Source organism: Pelophylax lessonae (genome assembly GCF_965119305.1).
Source record: "Pelophylax lessonae genome assembly, chromosome: 3".
Taxonomy (NCBI): Eukaryota; Metazoa; Chordata; class Amphibia; order Anura; family Ranidae; genus Pelophylax; species Pelophylax lessonae.
The window spans coordinates 434,688,427-434,712,057 of record NC_138770.1 but is presented as its reverse complement, the minus strand read 5'-3'; the positions used below and the strand labels follow the sequence as shown (position 1 = coordinate 434,712,057).

The window sequence follows — 23,631 nt, the reverse complement described above, 5'->3', positions numbered from 1 at the left end:
CCAGGGCGAATTGCAGAGGTCTTGAAAAAGAAGGGTCAATACTGCAAATAATAACTCTTTGCATAAACTTAATGTAATTGTCAATAAAAGCCTTTGACACTTATGAAATGCTTGTAATTACTGTATATTTCAGTATACCATAGTATTCTTGGGCTTCAATGGGATGCAAGGCTGCACCTTGTTTCATTATTTTAACATGCATATTTGTTTACCTTTATAAATACTTATATTGTACACCTACTGTTTTTTTATATATTGACGTTTACATCTATGGAGGGAGATTCCAAAGTCTTGCCCTATACATTTTAAAGCGGAGTCCCACCCTAAAATTATACTTACCTCCATCTTCATGCCCGGGGTCACCTGAAAAACAAATGGATAATGACAATTTTTTTTTTTTTTTTTTTTTACTTACCTGGTTTAGAAGAAAATATACTCACCTAACTTCCTCTTCCTCCCCTTGGCGGCCACAGCGATTCGTCACTTCCTGGCTTGCAATGATACCTGGGAGCTGCACGTCATCGCTCCCAGGAATCAATGCGCCTGCACCGGCCCCGACGTCCATTCCGGTGCAGGCGCCGTCATACCTTGCTAAACAGCTTCTGGGCATGCCCAGAAGCTGTGCAGGGATGACGCTGCGGCACTGGAAGTGATGGCGGGGCCGGTGCAGTGCATCGTGGGACCGAAGAAGACGGAAGAGGACACAGAAGAGGATCGCGCTGGCTTCAAGCTGCCCACACCTGAGATGGCAGCGCTGGAGAATACATTTTCAAGGTAAGTATTTCTTCTTGCAGGTAAGTGCAACCCGGGACAGATCAGAGGCTAGCCATTGTGGAATGCACTAGCCCTGACTGTCCCGGGGGTATTTTTATTAAAAAAAACGTTCACTGGGTGGAACTCCGCTTTAAGTAGCTATAGATTTAGCAGTTTCAAAGAGTTACTGAGGAATGGATCAGCATTTTGCAGTTTCTTTTTTTTTTTTGCTGTGTAAAACACTGGTCATTATTACAGTTTAACTTAAAAATACCTATAGTCAGCTGTTTTTTTTTTTTTTTTTTTTTTTTTTAGCATGGCCCTTATTGTTGACATTGACAAGTCTTTTTTTTTTGTTCATGTGCAGAGACAAATACTTGGTCAAAGTTGTATATTTGCACAATGGGGAGGAGTTAATAGATGTGCAGTCCAAACTCCAATGTAGCCTGCTTGTTTTTAAACTCGGCTAACACAAATGCTTCTCTTTCCTGCTAACATGGAAAAACAAAGCCCTATTTTAGAGCTGCAGAATTACATTGGAGGAAAATTTGTCCCCAGCAGATCCTATGTAGATTCTTTTGATCCTTCTACAGGAAATATCTTCTGTAGAGTACCTGATAGCGACAATGAAGAGGTGAGATCTGGTATTTTTTTGTGTGTTTGTGTAAAAGTGACTGTACCCTTCATATAGGAGCAAACTAATAACTTATATATTACCAAAGTTCCTTTTTGCAGTATTTTTAGTTAGGTTTGTTTTACAGGACAGAAGAACGATAAATAATATTTTTAAATATTCCTCTATGCTGGCCCGTTGCCTGATTCTGGACTATGCCCTTTATCAAGTAGCAGGGGTATTCTCTGAAAGGGTCAGGTTAAAAAAAAAGTTTGGCTGCTAGTGCCAACTGAACTAATTAATAAGAATTATTTATTAGGTTAGAGTACCTGTTAATAATCTTACATATTTTATAGTATGATTCTATAATTTACACACGAGAATGCTAAAATAACTCCCGTGTCCCTAATGCACAACATTTGTTAAATGTACACCTCTAAAATTAGTGGAAACAGCAACTGTTCATTATAGCCACTTAAAAAAAATATATATAAATATAGAGGTACTTATCAAAAAGTTGGTTTTGTATTTGTCATAAACTGCCTTGTAAATATACGTATTTGCCATCTATTAAAAGGTTAGGCCCTAAAGTATGACTTGTATAGAAAATCTCATGTATAAAAAAACAAAAATCTAAAATATAGAACTTGACCCAATCAACTAGATTTCCCATTTATCTTGGTTATGCATTGATAGCATGCCCTGACTTGTAGCCAAGGGTAACATGTCCAGTTTGTTTCTGCCATTATCCTGAATCTTGTTCAAGTCTTGTGGGCACTTACTGAATCAGTCCTTACTTATTCATATTAGTTTAAAAAAGGGAGATACAGGCAGTGGTGTACCAACGGGGGATGTGGCCCTCCCCGGGTGCCACTTACTGGGGGGGTGTCAGGCCGGTGTCCTGCCTGCATCTCAGTGTGAAGGCAGCCGCGGCTGGAAGAAGGTGAGTGCCTGAGTGTGTGTGCTGTATAGGAGGGGGATGGGGAAGCTGCATATAGAGGAATCGATCTTTCCCTATTCCTCCTGCAGCCGCCGAATGCCTGATTCTCCTCCTTTCCCTCCTGCAGGCATTCAGCGGCTGCAGGAAGAATATGGAAAGATCAATTCCTCCATATGCAGCTGCCCCATCCCCCTCCTATACAACTTATTTTGCTGGCCCCCCAGTGCTCTCCAGCCCCCCCAGTGCTCTTAACCCCCCACCCCAGTACTCTTAACCCCCCCCACCCCAGTGCTTTTAACCCCCCACCCCAGTGCTTTTAACCCACCACCCCAGTACTCTTAACCCACCACCCCAGTACTCTTAACCCACCACCCCAGTACTCTTAACCCACCACCCCAGTACTCTTAACCCACCACCCCAATGCTCTTAACCCCCCACCCCAGTGCTCTTAACCCCCCACCCCAGTGCTCTTTACTCCCCCCCTCAGTGCTCTTAACCCCCCTCCCCCAGTGCTCTTAATCCCCCCCCCAGTGCTCTTTAGCCCCCCCAGTGCTCTTTAGCCCCCCAATGCTCTTCAGCTCACCACAGTGCGTTTCATCTCCCCCCTATGCTCTCTGGATCCCCCAGTGCTCTCCACCCCCCTGTGCTCCCTGGCTCCCCCCTCAGTGATTTCCATTTCCCCCCCAGTGCTCTCCAGTCCCCCCCTCCCCCGTGCTCTCTATCCCCCTGGTTTTCCCTGCCCCCCCCCCAGTGCTTCCTGTCCCCCCCCAGTGCTCTCCACCCCCTGCGCCTTCTATCCCCCTGCAATGCTTTCCAAACCCCCCCTTAATACTCTCTAGCCCCCCCCATTCCCCCTGCCCTTCAGCTCCTCCAGTGCTCTCTGCTTCCCCTGTGCTCTCCGCCCCCCTAGTGCTCTTCTATCTTCTATCATGTCTGCAGTCTCTGACCTTCTCTTGTATCACGTCCGCAGTCTCTGACCATCTCTTGTATCATGTCCTCAGTGTCTGACCATCTCTTGTAACATGTCCTCAGTCTCTGACCATCTCTTGTATCATGTCCTCAGTCTCTGACCATCTCTTGTATCATGTCCTCAGTCTCTGACCATCTCTTGTATCATGTCCGCAGTCTCTGACCATCTCTTGTATCATGTCCTCAGTCTCTGACCAACTCCTGTATCATTTCTGAAGTCTCTGACCATCTCCTGTATCATGTCTGTAGTCTCTGACCATCTCCTGTATCATGTCCATAGTCTCTGACCGTCTCTTGTATCATGTCTGCAGTCTCTGACCATCTTCTGTATCATGTCCTCAGTCTCTGACCATCTCCTGTATCAGGTCCGTAGTCTCTGACCATCTCTTGTATCATGTCCTCAGTCTCTGACCATCTCCTGTATCATGCCTATAGTCTATGACCATCTCCTGTATCATCTCTGCAGTCTCTGACCATCTCTTGTATCAAGTCCTCAGTCTCTGATCATCTCCTGTATCAGGTCCGTAGTCTCTGACCATCTCTTGTATCATGTCTGCAGTCTCTGACTATCTCCTGTACCATGTCTGCAGTCTCTGACCATCTCCTTTAGCATGTCTTCAATCTCTTACTCAAACTTAAATACATTGCTAATAATATTAGCTATCTGTTTATGCCAAAGGTAGGACTGTGCAGGAGAGGCAGAGAGTGCAAAATGCGGAACTGTGATTAGAGAGACGGAGGGCAGACTGCAAGGGGCACTGTGATGGGGGGGCTGTGAAATGTGTGCAATAAATATTCTTGAAAACATTACAAATTGTTGTGGGTGTTTTTACATTTTAAAGTTGGGGGGGGGGGGGGGGGTGCCAGATATAGGATCCGCCCCGGGTGCCAAATGCTCTAGGTACGCCACTGGATACAGGGATCAAAGGACATAGTGAGTCTTAAACCTTACACCTACAGGAGGATTAGACACTGACAAAAAAAACTGCAGGCCAGCCTAGGGTATAACGTCTCCTACCACCAACATGCCACTTGTTGGCTAAGAACCATGGGGAAATTAAATCTGTTTCCGCCTTCCGCATAAAATTACTTTGGCCGTCTATGGCTACTTGACCCTTACCTACTTCTAGCTGTTCAGGTTTTCCCACTTGCCGATCGCCTTACTGCAGCAGGTCAGCGCTATTGCGCGAAATCACTTACAGGTACCTGTATGTGATTTCGTGCAATAGCCGGAGGCATGGTCGCGTGCTGATTGGACACAGGGGATGCCAATCAGTGGGCCACTCGCGATCATTCCCCAGAAAGGCAGAACGGCAAACTGACTATGTAAACAAGGCGGATCCTTGTTCTGACAGGGAAGAAGATGGAAACCTTGTGTTCCTGCTAAGCATCTCTGTGTTCATCCAGTCAGACCATCCTCCACACAGTTAGCAAGCACCAGCTAGGAGCACATTTAACCCTTTATTGCCCATGATGTTAACCTCTTCCCTGCGAGTGCCATTAGTACAGTAACAGTGCATATTTTTAGCACTAATCACCGTAATCATTTCATTGGTTCCTAAAAAAGTGTCAGGTGTCCAATATGTCCACCGCAATGTCGCAGTCCCGCAGTCCCGCTAAACTCACTGATTGCCCCCATTACTAGTAAAAAATATAAATAAATAAAAATGTCATAAAAATATCCCATAGTTTGTAGACACGATAACTTTTGCAAAAACCAATCAATATATGGTTATTGGGATTTTTTTAACCAAAAATATGTAGCTGAAAACCTATTGGCCTAAATTGATGAGGAAATTAGATTTTTTTTACATTTTTTTTATTGGATATGTTTTATAGCAAAAAGTAAAAAATATTGTTTTTTTTTCAAAATTGTTGCTCTTTTCAGTTTATAGCACAAAAAATAAAACCTGCAGAGGTGATCAAATACCACCAAAAGAAAAACGTTGCACGATTGCGCAGTTATCAGTTAAAGTAACTCAGTGCCGTATCGCAAAAAATGGCCTGTTTATTAAGGGGGTAAAACCTTCCGGGGCTGAAGTAGGCGGGGCCTTATCTCTTACCCTGAGCATGTGTGCTTCCTATCCACTCTGCTGCTATAACATACCTAATTTTAGTTCCTGCTGTACTGGGTACACTAGCTCACTTTCTGTTAACAGACTGATGACTGCTTGCAGCTTTTCTCTGAATCTAATTTGATCAAATCCTTGACTGACAAGCTTACCCATAGGGAGTCATATTCCACTGCTATTACTCCTTCTCCTCTGCTTCCATGGATCAGGTAGTGCTTTGTGTGTCTACAAAGTCTTGTCCTCTGGTGGTGGTAACCATATTGTGGGGTTCCGCAGGTCTGCTGGGTCAGATTCTGTTGGACATCATTTTAATGCTACTGTATCTTCATTACTACGAACTAATGGCAGTCCTTCCTGCAACAAGAAATTTAGTCTAAAAACAAAAAGGGGGTCGGGACTTTAAATGAAACTGCAGGTGCAATCAGGGGAAATAGGTAAAATAGATGAATAATATCATATGTATGGTTGGTGTGTCCATGTGTAAGGTCATGGCACAAAAATTATTATTAGAGAATATTACATAAAATTGATAACAAAACAGAATATACAAATAATAAAGTATAAAATATTACATTTAATTCATGGGTTAATGAAATATACAATGAAGTAATATTAAATACAAGTTACAATTCCTTATATGTAATACATAAATAAACGCACATGGTACATAACATAACACAATTGCACATATATTAGTCGATATAGACCTGGGTGTCTACCTGGGGAAATAACAACATAAAAACTAAATAGATAATGAAAGTGTAGTAGAATAAATGTATAATAAAATAGCATGGCGTCTATATTAGCTCTACGCGTTTCGTGAATATATTCACTCGTCAGGAGCAGATGCGATGCGTACAATTGTACATGTAGGACTACTGAGGCTAGTATGGGTAAAATATGTAGAAACATGAAGGAATGAATGGTAATGGAGATCGTCTTTTCAGGGAGCTGTGGTATTGGGGTACATGGAAGTCACTCCATAATGGTGACACATGATAGATAGTAAAAGGAAAGGTGAACCCTTGTGTAATAATGTATAGATCATATAAAAGATATAGCAAGATTCCCACAGAAGGATCAATAGGTATTGATTCCAAAGAGGTGATGCCATCATTAGAGAGCACATTCCAAAGGACCCCCCAACGTCACGCCAGCGTCACACCTAGAGCGGGGGGACTGAGGAGGCAGCCATGCCATACGGCAAAGATCTTTTCAGAGGCGATTAATTGGACACTAGTTCCTGTTACCTGGTAGCCTCTCATTACAGGGGGGAGGTTCACACTTCTATGTGTGCCTCACACTGCACAGTAGGCTAAGCCCTTTTGGGAAGGATTCCTGGCCTTTCCGGATGATCAGCAGGTATGGATTATACCCCCAGACAGTCATAGAGAACCCCTTACTGAAGTCAGTGGATTAATCTAACTAGGTTTAGGACCCTTTTTCCTTCAAAGATTGAGAGTCTATTGAGAATGGGTCTCAGGTTTTTCCATTGATTCGACTTTCAACCAGGTGTAGACTCTTGACTGTACAGATAACTCTCTTGGCCTTTGCTCCATGGATGCAGGCACTTTGTGGGATCTGAAAGTACAGAAGCATGCTTACAACCTATGGTGACGTGTGCGTGACTTTAACGGACAATTGCCCGGTCGTACGACGCTGTACCCAAATGAAATTGGCGTCCTTTTTTTCCCACAAACAGAGCTTTCTTTTGGTGGTATTTGATCACCTGTGTGATTTTTACTTATATAAACGAAAAAAGAGCATACATTTTGAAAAAATTACAATATTTTTCAAATTTTTTTATATGAAATTCCCCCCCAAAAAAATGTAAAAATTAGAATTTTTTAACATTTTTGGCCAATTTGTTTTCTGCTACATATGTTTGGTAAAAAAAATCGCAATAAGCGTATTTTGATTGGTTTGCGCAAAAGTTATTACTAACTAAGGGAAAGATTTCTGTCATTTTTGGTGTTTTTTTTAACGAATAATGGCGGCGATCTGCAACTTTTTTATTGCGGCGGACAGATCGGACCCTTGACTGACATTTTTGACACTTTTGGGGTTACCAGTGACATTACTACAGTAATCAGTGCTATACATATGCACTGTTACTGTAAAAATTACACTGGCATGCAGGGATTAAGTGTGTCCCTAGGGGCGTGCTTCTAACTGTAAAGGGGTGTGGCTAGTGATGTAAGCACAGAGACATACAAACCTATATATTTTTTCTTTTTTGTACAAACTTTTCATCAGCGAGTATGAATAGATGCAATGTATAATTTCCTCCTCGCTAGCAGAAAAATCTGTTGTTTTTCCTCCTCAAAAAGGAAAGATAACACAGGGAAGGACTACAAAGTGAGTGAACACTGTGATAGCCAATCAGAGGCTATCACATCGATCATGTGATCGGTATCTGGTTCCCCTGGGTCCTGATCGTTCGTAGAGACTGTCACTGACAGCCTAGTAAGAGAGGAGTAGAGAATTGGTGAGAGACCTGGGGGGAAGACACTAGTAAGAGAGGAAGGGGGAATAGTGAGAGAACTCGGGGGGCACTAGCAAGAGGAGAGGGAATTGGTGAGGGAGTTGGGGGGGGGCACTAGTAAGAGAGGAGGAGGGAACAGTGAGAGAGCTGGGGCGGCACTAGTAAGAGAGAAGGGAGGGAACTGGTGAGAGAGTTGGTGGGCATTAGTAAGAGAGGAGGGGGGAATTGGTGAGAGAGTTGGGGGGCATTAGTAAGAGAGGAGGGGGAATTGCTGAGAGAGTTGGGGGGCATTAGTAAGAGAGGAGGGGGGGATTGGTGAGAGAGTTGGGGGGCATTAGTAAGAGAGGAGGGGGGAATTGCTGAGAGAGCTGGGGGCATTAGTAAGAGAGGAGGGTGGAATTGGTGAGAGAGCCTGGGGGGGCACTAGTAAAAGAGAAGGGGGGAAACGGTGAGAGAGCTGGGGGGGCACTAGTAAGAGAGGAGGGGGGACTTGGTGAGAGAGTTTGGGGGCATTAGTAATAGAGGAGGGTGGAATTGGTGAGAGAGCTGGGGGGGGGGAACTAGTAATAGAGGAGGGGTGAACAGTGAGAGAACTTGGGGGGCACTAGTAAGAGAGGAGGGGGGAATTGGTGAGAGAGTTGAGGGGCATTAGTAAGAGAGTAGGGGGAACTGCTGAGAGAGCTGGGGGTGCTTTAGTAAGAGAGGAGGGGGGAATTGGTGAGAGAGTTGAGGGGAGGGCATAATTTGGAGAGGAGTGGGAATTGGTGAGAGAGATGGGTGGCATTAGCAAGAGGGAAGGGGGAATTGGTGAGAGAACTGGGGGGGGGGGCATTAGTAAGAGAGGAGAGGGGGAACTGGTGAGAGAGCTGGAGGGAGGGACATTAGTAAGAGAGCAGGGAGAATTGGTGATAGCTTGGGGGCCTGGGGGGCATTGGTGAAAGAGCTGGGGGGGCATTTGTGAGAGGTGAGAAAGCTGGGGGGCATTAGTGAGAGCTAGGGGTATTAGTGAGAGAGCTGGGTTTTTTTTTAGCACACCCCTTAAGCCCCCTTAACCCCTTTTTTCTATTTTACAAAAGAAAAAAAAACTGTTGCAGTAACTGCCTAAAAATGTTAAGATTTATTTTTTTCTGTTTTGGACAGAGACAGGAAGGGTTATTTTTTGCTGTCTCTATCCCAGTTCCCTTCACTTCTTGCCTAGAACATGCTGCAGCAGTTGAAAAGAAATCTCTCCAAAGTGAACAGAATTCCCATTTTAGTCGGGTTTGATTTCCTCTTACCGTCAGTTCCAGTGTCGCCTCTAAAGTTTCTGATTTCCTAGCGCTTTTTGGCCAATGACAGTGGTCTTCAAGACACATAAAGAGTGATTCTCCCAAGTGGGGACACAGACATGAATAAAAAAACTTGGCCGGGGTTCTAACCCGAAAGTTTTGCCTTTTACATGCAAATTAACGTCCATTTAAAAATACCTATCCATCTGAGACTACCCTGTCCACAAAGTGTCAAGGCTTCTTTGTTATTTCACTGCAGAATGAACAACATTGTTACTCTATTATAATACGTAATAAAAAAAAAATAAAAATAACAGATCTACTAGTAGATACAACAAGTAATACAAAATAAATAAAGAAAAATGCTACTGACTACAGTAAATCATTTTTTTTTATTATATTGCCCATAGTTAGACTTATAAAAATATTTATTAAAGCAGCACTGGATAATTACATATTTCATGTTTAGACGCTTACGTTTTCTCTTTCAAGGTCAGTGCTGCAGTCCATGCTGCCAAAGCCGCATTCCCCAATTGGTCATCTTTGAGCCCTCAAGACAGATCTACAGTTATGAATAAGCTAGCTGACCTGATCGAAAAACATTTGGACGAGTTTGCACAAGCAGAATCAAAAGACCAAGGTACACCTGAATATTTTAATTAATAAAAAAAAAAATAGTAAATACCCCTCTATACCGCTCTACCAATGAGAATTGATAAGCACATACAGAAACTAATGGTACTGAGAGACATACACAATATTGCCAAAAGTATTGGGACACCTGCCTTCACATGCACATGAACTTTAACGGCATCACAATCTTAGTCCATAGGGTTTAATATTGAGTTGGCCCACCTTTTGCAGCTATAACTGCTTCAACTCTTCTAAGGAGGCTGTCCACAAGGTTTAGGAGTGTGTTTATGGGAATGTTTGACCATTCTTCCAGAAGTGCAATTGTGAAGTCAGGTACTGGTGTTGGGCGAGAAGGCCTGGCTCGCAGGCTCCACTCTAATTTATCCCAAAGCTGTTGAGGTCAGGCCAGTCAAGTTACATAGAAACATAGAAACATAGAATGTGTCGGCAGATAAGAACCATTTGGCCCATCTAGTCTGCCCAATATATTTGAATCCTATGAATAGTCCCTGGCCCTATCTTATATGAAGGATAGCCTTATGCCTATCCCATGCATGCTTAAACTCCTTCACTGTATTTGCAGCTACCACTTCTGCAGGAAGGTTATTCCATGCATCCACTACTCTCTCAGTAAAGTAATACTTCCTCATATTACTTTTAAACCTTTGCCCCTCTAATTTAAAACAGTGTCCTCTTGTGGTAGTTTTTCTTCTTTTAAATATGCTCTCCTCCTTTACCGAGTTGATTCCCTTTATGTATTTAAAAGTTTCTATCATATCCCCTCTGTCTCTTCTTTCTTCCAAGCTATACATGTTAAGGTCCTTTAACCTTTCCTGGTAAGTTTTTTCCTGCAATCCATGTACTAGTTTAGTAGCTCTTCTCTGAACTCTCTCTAGAGTATCTATATCCTTCTGGAGATATGGCCTCCAGTACTGCGCACAATACTCCAAGTGAGGTCTCACCAGTGTTCTGTACAGCGGCATAAGCACTTCTCTCTTTCTACTGCTTATACCTCTCCCTATACATCCAAGCATTCTGCTGGCATTTCGTGCTGCTCTATTACATTGTCTTCCTACCTTTAAGTCTTCTGAAATAATTACTCCTAAATCCCTTTCCTCAGATACTGAGGTCAGGACTGTGTCAAATATTCTATATTCTGCCCTTGGGTTTTTACGCCCCAGGTGCATTATCTTGCACTTATCCACATTAAATTTCAGTTGCCAGAGCTCTGACCATTCTTCTAGTTTTCCTAAATCCTTTTCCATTTGGCATTTCCCTCCAGGAACATCAACCCTGTTACATATCTTTGTGTCATCAGCAAAAAGACAAAAAGTTCCTCCACCCCAAACCCACTCATCCATGTCTTTATGGACCTGGCTTTGTGCACTGGTCCAAATCATTTGATGGAGGGGGGATTATAGTGTGGGGTTGTTTTTCAGGGGTTGGGCTTGGCCCCTTAGTTCCAGTGAAGGGAACTTTTAGGACATCAGCATACCAAGACATTTTGGACAAATGCGCTTCTGGAAGAAGGGTCAAACATTCCCATAGACCCACTCCTAAATCTTGTGGACAGCATTTTCAGAGTAGTTGAAACTGTTATAGCTACAAAGGGTGGGCCAACTCAGTATTGAACCCTATGGACTAAGACTGGGATGCCAATAAAGTTTATGTGCATGTAAAGGCAGGCGCCCCAATGCTTTTGACAATATAGTGTGTATTTGAAAATTGATCAGTACTGATGTAGACTGCCTATCTTATATCCTGAGGCGCAGAAATACCAGGACAGTACAAATACCCCATAAATGACCCTTTTTTTTAGAAAGTAGACAGTCCAGAGTATTTAGTTGGAGGCATGTGAGTTTTTGAAGTTGTAATTTAAAAAAATAAAATGAATTAAATACACTGCGCAATTTCACAAGTTCATGTGCGTGTAAAGGCAGGTGTCCCAATACTTTTGGTTTTATATATATATATATATATATATTTATATATATATACAGTATAAACACAAAGTACAGTGGGTAAAATAGGTATTGAACACCTCACCATTGTTCTAGTTAAATATATTTCTAAAGGTGCTATTGACATGAATTTTTCACCACGTCGGTAACAACCCATGCAAATCCATACATACAAAGAAGCCAAAAAAATGTTCTGAAATTGAGTTATGTGTAATAAAATGGAATGACAAAGGGAAAAAGTATTGAACGCAAACTGAAATGTATTTAATACTTCGTACAAAATCCTTTGTTGGTAATAACAGCTTAAAGACAACATCTGTATGGAGAAACTAGTCACATGCATTGCCCAGGTGTGATTTTGGCCCATTCTTCCACATAGTCTTCAATTCTTGAAGGTTCCGTGGGCCTTTTTTATGAACTCGGATCTTTAGTATTTTCCACAGATTTTCTATTGGATTTAAGTCAGGAGATTGGCTGGGCCATTCTAGCCGTTTTATTTTCTTTCTTTGAAACCAATTGAGAGTTTCCTTGGCTTTGTGTTTGGGATCATTGTCTTGCTGAAATGTCCACCCTTGTTTCATCTTTATCATCCTGGTAGGTGGCAGCAGATTTTTATCAAGAATGTCTTGGAAAATGTTTTGATTTATCCTTCCTTCAATGAAATTAAGTTTTCCAGTATGGTATGCTGAAAAACAAACTATTATGTTCCCACCTCCAAACTTCACTATTGGTAATGGTGTTTTTGGGGTGATGTGCAGTGCAATTTGACATCCAAACATGGTGTGTATTATGGCATCCAAAGAGATCAATTTTGGTCTCATCTGACCAGACTATATTCTCCCAGTATTTCACAGGCGTGTCTAAATGTTGTGCAGCAAACTTTAAATGAGCTTCAACATGTTTTTTCTTTAGCAATTAAGTCTTGTGTGGTCAAGTGGTTAAGTCGAGTGCAGTATTTATTGTTTACTTCATTCCAGGTATTTCTGAAGCTCTCCACAAGTAGTCCTTGGCTCTTGGACAACTCTTCTGATAATACTTTTCACTGCTCTGTTAAAAAAAACATGCGAGGAGCACCTGGTCGTGGATGGTTTATGGTGAGATGATGTTCTTTCCACTTCTGGATTATGGCCCCAACAGTGCTCACTTGAACATTCAGAAGTTTAGAAATCCTTCTGTAACCAATGCCATCAGTATGTTTTGCAACAATAAGGTTGCAAAGGTTTTGAGAGAGCTCTTTGCTTTTACCCATCATGAGATGTTTCTTGTATGACACCTTACTAATGAGACACCTTTTTATAGGCCATTAATTGAGACTGAACCAGGTGATACTGATTTGTACTGACAAGGAGCAGGATTGATTTCCAATTATTGATAGATTTAGGCTGGTGTCTTGGCTTTCCATGCCTTTTTTCACCTCCCTTTCTTCATGTGTTCAATACTTTTTCCCTGTGTCATTCCATTTTATTAAACATAACTCAATTTCAGAACTTATTTCATGTCAATAGCACCTTTAGAAATATATTTACCTAGAAAAATGGTGACGTGTTTGATACTTATTTTACCAGCTGTATATATATATATATATATATATATATATATACATATACATATATACACACACAGTATATGATACTCAAGTACACTTTTTAATTTTTATTTATTTTGAGTGATTACTATTAGACATGGACAGAACAACCCCTGTTTGGTTTGCAGCAGAACTTCCGAACAGGGGAAATGTTCTAACCCGAACCCCATTGAAGTCTATGGGAGCCGAACAGGAAAAATTGTTCAAAAGTGCCCATTTTGAAGAGTTATATGCAAGTAATTGGCCATAAAAGGGGTATGGGAGTTCGGGTACTGCCCCGGGGGACATGTATCAATGCAAAATAATTTTTGAAATACAATTGTTTTTTCAGGAGCTCAGATTTTTATCATGCTTAAATTGCAACAATAAAAATGAAAAAGTCCTTTAAATATAGTCCCTAGGGGTCCCCTTAGTCTGCCTGCAAAGTGGCGCATATGTAGCATGCATAAAACATGCTGCAGCAAAAATGACATTTCTAAAGAGAAAAAAAAAAAGAGTCAAATCCCATTTAAAATGACTCTCTGTGACAATTGCGGCACCTCGCTATTGAAAAAAAGAAAAAAAAAAAACAGTGTGGGGTCTCCCACAAAATCCATACCAGACCTTTATCTGAGCACACAGACTGGCAGATCAGGAAAGGGGGGGGGGGATTTTTTTTTTTGGGTCGGCGGGCGGCATGATTGACGATGGATTTTTCTTTGGGGGACGCTATTTTTTATTTTTTAATATAGGATTTGTCAAAAAACTTCTCTTGATTTTATTACTTTTTGACACTTTTTTGGTGAATGGGTAGGGGTAAAATGTACCCGATACTCATTCACATAGGGGGGCTGGGGGCCTCCTTGCTAAAGGGTGTTTTAAGTTTCCGATAAGCCCCCCCCTGCCCACAGACCCCAACAACCACCGGTCACGGTTGTGGGGTTGAGGCCCATGTCCCTATCAACATGGGGACAGGGTTCTTTGGGGTGGGGGGGGGCAGAGCAGAGCCCCCCTCCACCCCCATATGTTGAGGACATGTGGCCTGGTAGGGTTCAGGAGGGAGGGTGGGCGGTTGCTCATTTTCACTCTTTCCTGACCTGCCGGGCTGCATGCCCAGATAAGGGTCTGGTACGGATTTTGGGGGGACCCTACGCCTTTTTGTTTTTTAAAACAAGTTTTGGCGTGGTAGACCCGAAGGGCCTGGTATTGACCCCCACCCTGTTTTTTTCTTTATTTTTAACTGGCACTTTTTTATTTTTTTATTATTTAGCTTTCAGCGGGGAAACCCATTGACAGCTGATGACTCATCGGTTGTTAAGGATGCTGCAGCTGGCTTCCTGGCCCCACTCCTTTACAACCAGCTTACACTGCGCCCTGATTGGGCAAAGCTTTGCCCAATCAGGGTGCAGAATGTGCTGTGCAGCGCTCGGTGCATTGCAGGGTCTTCGTCAGGGCTACACTCTGCAAATTCGGGTGTTTGGCAAATCATTCGCCCATCCCTAATTACTATATATTTTGTGAAGTCTATTAAGCATTTAAGGGATTTACAAAGTATGTAATAATAGGGACTTTTCAGTAGTTAGTTTAAAATGCAAATACAGTGTATAACCAAGGCAACATATTTTTGACTGCCATCTTTGTAAACAAAGGTTTTGCATTCCCAGTTCACGAAACCTCAAAGTAATTATTAAACAAATGTGTTCACTCATTTGTGCCATGTACAAACTGTTAGGCCTACAAACTGATGTAAAGATGTTATAGAAGTGGTCACATAAGATGAGTCAGAAAAGAAGTGATTATGGCTGCAAATTCCAAACTGGGAAACTTCACTTGCATTCTAAAGGAAACGATTTTGCATAACTAAGTTATAGATGGCCTGACAAGTACTAAAGATGAGCACGGGTATTTCCTTAAGTAACAGCCTCTAAGTCTCTGAAAGCTTTGTACTGTAAGTCTCCATTTCCTTTCAGAGGTGCCTGTTCTCAGTGGTACTTTTCATGTTTGCGTTTACAGATGTCTTTCTGAGTAATACGTTTTCTCAGAAATCATGTAATTGAACATTTTTTGCCATGCACTAGTTTAAGGTGTAGACATATCTTATATGGGGTGAGATTATTTTTGTTGCAAAAGAAAACCGTTTTAAACAAAGAGAGATGCATAAAAAGTCAATGGCTACTTACCTATGTCTGTTTTTCGATTTCACTGGAAAATAAAAACTAAGTTAGGGCCCTTTCACACGGCTGCTCCGCTTGTCCGCAAATCATCCTATTTTTTTGCGGATGATTTGGGGACATAATGTAAGTGAATGGCACTGCGGATGTCAGCGGAATACCATCCGCTGACATCCGATTTTCTTCCTTTCAGTTCTGTTCCGTTTTTTGGAACGGAACAGAACCCTATTTTTTCATCCGTGTAAAAAACGGAAAGGAAGGAAAATCGGATGTCAGCGGTGTCATCCGCTGACATCCGCAATGCCATAGACTTACATTATGTCCGCATATCATCCGCAAACGGATGGGATGATATGCGGGCACACGGAGCGGATGACAGAAATGTCATCCGCTCCGTGAAAAAAAAAAAAGTCCCGCAGCGGAGCTCTCACACGGAGCGGCCGTGTGAAAGAGCCCTAATAATAATTAGTATTTCTCTATCGCTCATTGACAGACGTAGTCCTCGGTGATACAGCACCTTCGGGTTTATGTTGCCTCCACAGGAGTAGGACTAGACAGGAAATTAAAATGCTCTGGCCACACCTTAGGGGCAGTCCCAGAGGGTATATCCTCTCTCTCTCTGCCTCAGCAAATCAGTTTGTTTCTGTCTAGTCAGGAGTAAGGACCTAGATCCCTTGCTGGGATCTTCGGTCCTGGCAGGATTTTTTTTTTCTTAGAAAAGATTTTTTAGACAGCTTTTTTTTTTTCTCCAGTGTTCCTGTGAGATCTTCAAGCAAGAAAGCTGAACTGGGCGACGGGCGGGATGTTGAGATCCAGTGGTCACCCCAGTTCAGCCTACGAGCGCGTGCAGGCCATAGCTCCGCGCTGGGTCGGCCGCGACATAGTCCCACTGGACGGGGACTGACCCTGCGAGTTAAACGTCTCGCTGAAACGCCAAAGACCATGAGTCACGGCGTCCGTATTGGTCGACAGCCCTCCCACCTTGGTGGAGAGGGGTACTGTCAGGAGTTGGCGCCAGCCTGGTTCCGGTATGGTGAGTAGTATGTTCCCCCTTTCCCCCTGACGGGTCTTGTGGTGAACGCGGGCCCCTCTCTGTAATGGTAAGGATGGGTTCCCCTCTATCCTACAACATGTCACAGATCCCCCTAATTGAGTGTGATTTTTGTGTACAAGAAGCCAGGAGGCTTGGTTTGGGAGCTGACAATCTAATTGTAAAAATGTGAAAATGATTGTAGTCAGTGGCAGTACTAGAACTTTACTGTGATAGTATAAGGTATCCTACCTGTCAGAAGCCACAGGGCGATATCTATACATGTATACTGCATTCCAGATCATTCCTCCAGCTAAGCAGATGCCTCCCGACGGCCACGGACCGCATACGGCCCGCCAGGGTCCGGTACCGCCGACCACGCTGATCACCATGAGGGTGAAGGGTTGTGAGGCCGAGATCCTTCTGCAGACATGCCGCTATCTGTGCAGGCTGCCGCCATTGTCTGGTAGATCGCACGAGGCCGCCATTTTGGTGTAGCCTCGTGTCTCCAGCATGGGGGCGGCCATGTTTGAGGTGACTCAAACACCTCATGGAGCCAGGGGGAGGCGCCGGCAGGCGTGTTAAGGGGCGGAGCCACCTCCTTTACCCAGGAAATAGGGCCAAAGACTTCCTGTCTGTAACAAGACAAGCACTGAGCAAGCTGATGAAAACTTCTGTGCATCAGGGATGAGCCTTGGGGTCTCTCTCTCTCTCTCTCTCGGGTCCAAAAAGGCAGGTAACACTGAGGGGTGCTGTTGCGACTGGGGGACACAAAAAAAAAAAAAAAAAGTTTTTTACTTTGTAATTTTTTGTCGCTGGCAAGTGTCTTGTATAATCATTGACCCTGCCGCATAGGTATCCCCACCTGATCCCCTCAAGGTGGCCGCAGGACCCTCCAGTACCCCACTTGTTTTTAATGCATTATCGGCAGTTTTGGAGTCTTTGGTATCCCGGGTGGAGGTGGCCTGTCAGGGACGGGGGTCAAGAAGCGACCCCCGCCTACCCCTATTGTTTATCAGATCCTTCAGGGGCTGTTGTCTCAGGTAATATCTCCTCAGCAGTGAGGAGCACGTTTCTGCCTCCGCCATAGCACAAGAGTGGTGGATGCACTAGTTGTGTCCGTCCGGGAAACCTTTAGTCTTGAGGTTACACTGGCAGAGGTAGCTGAGACTGAGATTCCTTTTTGGTACTTGTTAGCCTACCAAAAGGGCGAAGGATTTTCCTTTACCCAAATGGGGTCGTTTTGAAACGAACCCCTGTTATTTCCAAACGCATGGCTAGGTGCTATCCGTTTAAGGAATTCCTCTTTATAGGATAGACGGTACCACCTGCTGTCTTGCCACAGACTGTTAGGATAAAAGGACCTCGTAACTAACGAGGACCTTCCTTTTCTGCTCATAAAGAGTTGTTCGTTCTGCGAGGGCGGGCGATAAGGCGAAACCCTCCAAAGCCCCTTTAGAGGGGTTTCAAAGGGCGCTGGTCGGCTTATCAAAAAGTCCGGCTCAGCCAAGACTGAAGATACAGCCTGATGCGCCCCTACCCATCTCTGGGGTGGGGGGGATGTCTTCACCGGTTTCTGGAGGACACAGGATCGAGTTTCGATCACTTCCACCGGTGCGATTCTTCCCTTCTAACATTGAACGGTTTCAGGGGTTCTATTCGAACCTATTCACAATGCCCAGGAAAGAGGGCAAGGTGCGTCCAAATCTGGACTTGGGAAGAGTCCATCCGTACAGTGGTGGCCTCCCTGCATCAGGGGGATTTCCTGGCGTCCATAGACATTTAGGAGGCCTATCTTTATATCCCCATCATCGCAGGACATCAGCATTTTTTCACTTTCCCAAAGATCATCCCTGGTTCCCACCAGGAGACTGAACTATCTGGGCCTAAGGTTGGATACATCCTGGGCAAGAGAGTTTCTCCTTGCTGAGAAACTCCAGAAGGTTCAGTCAACAGTCAGTCGGATGTTGCTGTCCGTCAATTGGCTGGGACTGATGGTGGCCTTCTTAGAGGCAGTACCGTATACCCAGTCTCATACCCGAATTCTCCTGAAGGAGATTCTTTTTTAATGGAATCAGAATTCCGATTTCCTGGACAATCGGATCCGGTTGAGCGAGCGGACCAGGAAGTCTCTGATGCTCAACCAGGGGAAGTCATTTCTTCCGATAGTATCCAGATTACCAATAAGGGTATCGGAACTGAGAGCGATCAGATTTTGTCTGATTTACTGGATCGAGCAGCTCTAGAGCAGCCCGATTCGGATCCAATCGCATATGGCCTCTTCATCCAGAGGTTTTTCACTAGCTGTCCCTTCATTGGGACATCCCGGATGTGGATCTGTTGGCACCTTGGCTTAACAGGATGGTGCAGAGGTTTGTAGCTCGCGCCGCGATCCTCTAGCGGACGCAGCAGAAACACTGATCGCCCCGTGGGGGCAGTATCAGCTACGGCATGCCTTCCATCCTCTCAAGTTGCTGCGGGAACTTCTTCGCAGGATAGAGGTGGAGGGAATTCCAGTTATTCTGGAAATTCCGGACTGACCTCGTCGAGCCTGGTACGCCGACTTGGTGAGGCTAGTCGCGGACACTCCTTGGAGACTTCCTCTCAGGGAGGATTTGCGGTCTCAGGGACCAATCTTCCATCTTGCTTTACAGTCGCTGGCTTAATGGCCTGGCCATTGAGACCCAGGTACTGAAGGACAAGGGAGTGTCAGCTTCAGTTATTCCTACCTCCAGTTAAAGCAAGGAAAGCGACTTCCAGCACATGGAAGTCTTATATTGCATGGTGTGAATCTATTGGATTTCCCCCACATACCTATTCGGTGACCCGAATTTTGGTCGGTCTGCAACAAGGGGTTGAGCAGAAACTATCCTTGAGCACGATCAAGGGTCAGGTTTTCGGCGTTAGCAATCTTCTTTCAAGAAACCTTTGGCTAATCATTCCTTGGTGCGGAATTTCATCCAGGGGGTGCGACATCTGGCTCCGCCAGTGCGCGCATCCTTACCGCCTGGGATCTTAATTTAGTGTGGTCGGTTCTTCAGAAACTTCACTTTGAAGATATTAGGGAGATTCCCTTGCTTACATTATCCCAGAAGGTGGCCTTCTTGGTGGCCATTACTTCTGCACGCAGGGTGTCAGAACTGGCCGCATTATCTTGTCATTGAACTGGTGGTTCATAGGGATAAGGTGGTTCTTCTTCCGAATCCATCCTTCCTTCCTAAAGTGGTTTTCAGAGTTTTTCATCTGAATAAAAGTATTGTGTTACCTTCCCCGTGTCCTAAGACTAGCCATCCTTGGGAGTTTGCATTACACTCCTTGGATGGGGTTCAGAAGGATACACTTGACTACTACGAACTTGTTTTCATAAGACGGACTCACTTTTTTGTGATCACGGATAGCCCTTGAAGGGGGTTGCCTGTGTCTGCCGCGACCATATCTACATGGATCAGTCAGACGGTGGTACAGGCTTATTCTATTAAGGGTCGGAATCCTCCGTTCCCTGTTAGGGCGCACTTCACTCGAGCGCTCAGTACTTCCTGGGCCTTTCGCCATCAGGCGTCAGTGGTCCAGGTATGTAAGGCGGCCACTTGGTCGTCGGTACATACCTTTACAAAATTTTATAAAATTGATGTGATGGCATCGGCGGATGCCTCATTTGGCCGCAAGGTTTTGCAGGCCGCAATTTGAGGAGACCGGTGGTCTACCTCGAGGGTTTTTTTCTGTTTGAAATTTTTTTTTGTTGAGTCTCATCATTAAGGATGAGCATTGTAAACTTCTAGTTGGCACCGGTTGGGCCTTCTAGATTTGGATTTGATTTCCATTTTCCCACCCCTCATTTGTGATACTGCTCTGGGACGTCCCGAAGGTGCTGTATCACCGAGGACTACGTCTGTCAATGAGCGATAGAGAAAAATGGATTTTTGTAAAATCTTACCGTAAAATCCTTTTCTCTTAGCTCATTGACAGACGTAGTACCCGCCCCTCTATTTTTTGAGTTGGGTTGGGTTAAATTCTCTAAACACTGCTTTTGTGACATAACTGATTTGCTGAGGCAGAGAGAGAGAGGATATACCCTCTGGGACTGCCCCTAAGGTGTGGCCAGAGCATTTTAATTTCCTGTCTAGTCCTACTCCTGTGGAGGCAACATAAACCCGAAGGTGCTGTATCACCGAGGACTACGTCTGTCAATGAGCTAAGAGAAAAGGATTTTACGGTAAGATTTTACAAAAATCCATTTATTAGTAATTAAAATATATAAAATCAGATAAAGACTGCGTCCTGATGCCCCCCTGTGTCTTATGACAACCCCTACCCAGTACAAATAATATAGAGTGATATTCACCAGGGAATCTCTCCCCCGTTTCTCTATCCATAAACTACTGTCATTTGAAACAAGCTCAGCAACATTTAATTTAGATGCCAATGTAGCTCACAATCAAACAAAATAAAAAAAATACCTGAGTAAATGCATAAAAACATTTGTTGCACGAATGTCAGAAGCATTCGTGCAAGCTGAACGAAATGTGTTTTTTCTAAGAGAATAATGCCTGTATTATCAACTCCATCTAGTGGCCAAACTGTAGTATAGTTTTCTAAAAAAAAAACCTCAGTGAGAAAACTATACTACATTTTAGCCACTAGATGGAGCTGATGATACAGTAATAAATCTCTTAGAAAAATAACAGTGAGATTTTATTCAGCTTGCACAAATACCTCTTATGAAAATAACAATGAGATTTTATTCGGCTTGTACAAATACCTCTTTAATGTTTTAAAAAATAAACTCCTATACAGAATTGCTGGTGGTTTTACTTTTAAATGCAGTTTTTCTTTTACATTCCTTCTAGCAAACATGAGGTCATTTTAGCCTATTGGAAGGACTTTATTAAACTGACTGTAAAGTCTAATATTTAAAAAAAAAAATAAAAAAATGAACAAACACATTATCCTTACCTCCTCTGTGCAGTTAGTTTTGCACAGAGCAGCCCGGATCCTCCTCTTCTCTGTTCCCTCTTCTGTGCTCCTGGCCCCGTCGTCCTGTTGAATGCCCCCACAGCAAGCAGCTTGCTGAGCCGAGTCACAGCTCCCTGTGTCCATTCAGGCACAGAGCCGCGAGCCGGACCCATCCCCTCTCTCTCCTGATTGGCTGACTAACTTTGATTGACAGCAGCAGGAGCCAATCGCACTGCACTGCTGTCTTAGCCATTGAGGAGGGGAGTAACGGACAGTTGAGAAACTCCTGCAACATCGCTGGATAAAGATGGGCACAGGTAATTATTGGGGGGGGGGGGCAGGGGGGCTGGGGGAGGCTGCTGCACATAGAGGTTTTTTTTATCTCAATGCATAGAAAGCATTAAGATAAAAAAAAACTTCTGCCTTTAGAATCCCTTTAAAGCTAAACTCTTCAGTTTTGCACAGTTGTACAGGCTCCTCTTCTGTACTAAAATGGCTTAACTTGATTTCACTGAACACTGTGAGCTTTTCACAGTGTGTTTTAGGAGCTACAGCAAGTCAGACAAGCCATCCTCATTTCCTGGCTGGAGAAAATCCAGCATCATGTCACTATCTCCTTCCTAGCCCTACCATCCCTGGCATGCCCCTTTCATTTATTGGATTTCAGTACAGTCAGGCTTAGTGTTGCATGTGGGCAGTGCCAGGACAAGGTCATCTAGAGCCCAGGGTGAACATGCCAAACTGTGCCCCCCCCAAGATGTATGAACAATAAGGGGTCTATTTACTAAAACTGGAGAGTTCAAAATCTGGTGCAGCTCTGCATAGAAACCAATCAGCTTCCAGGTTTTTTTTGTCAAAACTTAACTGAACAAGCTGAAGTTAGAAGCTGATTGGCTTCTATGCACAATTGCACCAGATTCTGCACTCTCCAGTTTTAGTAAATTTACACTTGTGTGTCAGCATGCTTACCCCCTAAGCATAAATTCCCCCTCCTCCCAGGAAAAATATGCCCCCATGCTGAAATGCCCCCTCCCAGCACAAATATTCCCCCCCAGCTCAAATCCTCTCTTCAAACCCCCCCCCCCAAAAAAAAATCCCTCCTCCTAGCACAATTCCTCTACCTCTCAAATTTCCCCTCCAAGTACACATCGTTTCCACTCACTCCAAATCTCCCCTCCCAGAATAAATCCCCCCTAGAACAAATCCTCCCCCCCTCCACATTTTCCCTCCTAGCACAAATACACCCCAATCATCCCTACTAGAGATGGGTTTGGGTGTGTTTGAGTTTGCACGTGCCCGATCCTGCCAGGGAGCCAACACTGCACTCCGCTAATCACAGGCAGTGTGACATTTCCCGATCTGAAGTTGCACAGATCCGGAAATGTCTCAGTGCCTGTAATTAGCCGTGTGCAGTGTTGGCTTCCTGGCAGGATCGGGCACGTGCAAACTTGAACATGACCAAGTCCATCTCTAATCCCTACTTGCACAAATCCCCCTCCAAAAAAAAAAAATTCCCCTCCTAGCACCAATCCCCTCCCCCCCCCCCCCATCACCACTGCTTCTAGCACAAACACCTCAAATCCCCCCTCCTAGTACAAATCCTTTTCCCCCATCCCCTCTCCCAACATAAATCCCCCAAATCACCTTTACTACCACACACCCCCAAATTTCCGCTCCTAGAAAAATGCTAACCCCCTACTGCCCCCAAAGGTCTCCCACTCAACACAAATCCCTCCCCCCAATCTTTTCATGGTGCCCCCCACCTCACATGATACCACAGTGCTCAGGGCAACCACCCACCGCTTGTCTCAGCCCTGCATGTGGGCATTATCTAGGGTGGTCTACAAGCAAATATAGTCTGCCTAGAAACTCCCAACCGAAAAGACTGATATTTACCCATCAAAGCATTTTGAAGTTTGAATAAATCTTCCCAAGTGCCAGGGTTTAGATGTTTTGAAAGGAGGAGTGGGGCAGGGCACTGTAATATGTTTAGGAACCTATGTATGGCAACCTGCCAGTCCCACCCGCCATGATCTGCCTTTATTCCTTAAAGTAGCACAGAGATACAACAATGATTTCACTAAAATAAGTTATGTAATAAAAAGGGAAGAGTGTTATTTCAAAACTCCATTACCATGTTGAAGAGGGGTGAAAGAGGGGCCAGGGAAGGCAAAATATAAGGAAAATAAATTTCAGCCCTAAAACTTGCCCAATCAGAA

The 23,631-nt window shown here is 44.0% G+C and overlaps 1 protein-coding gene across 1 annotated transcript in view; it reads left to right on the top strand.

Moving 5' to 3' along the window:
• Positions 1-1,201: 1,201 nt before the first annotated feature.
• ALDH8A1 (aldehyde dehydrogenase 8 family member A1) overlaps positions 1,202-23,631 on the top strand; it is a 42,912-nt gene continuing 20,482 nt past the window's right edge. Inside the window, exons 1-2 of the mRNA XM_082249436.1 lie at positions 1,202-1,387; positions 9,593-9,740. Coding sequence (XP_082105562.1) covers positions 1,229-1,387; positions 9,593-9,740 — 307 coding nt within the window. The 5' untranslated portion in view covers positions 1,202-1,228. The remainder of the gene's footprint in view (positions 1,388-9,592; positions 9,741-23,631) is intronic.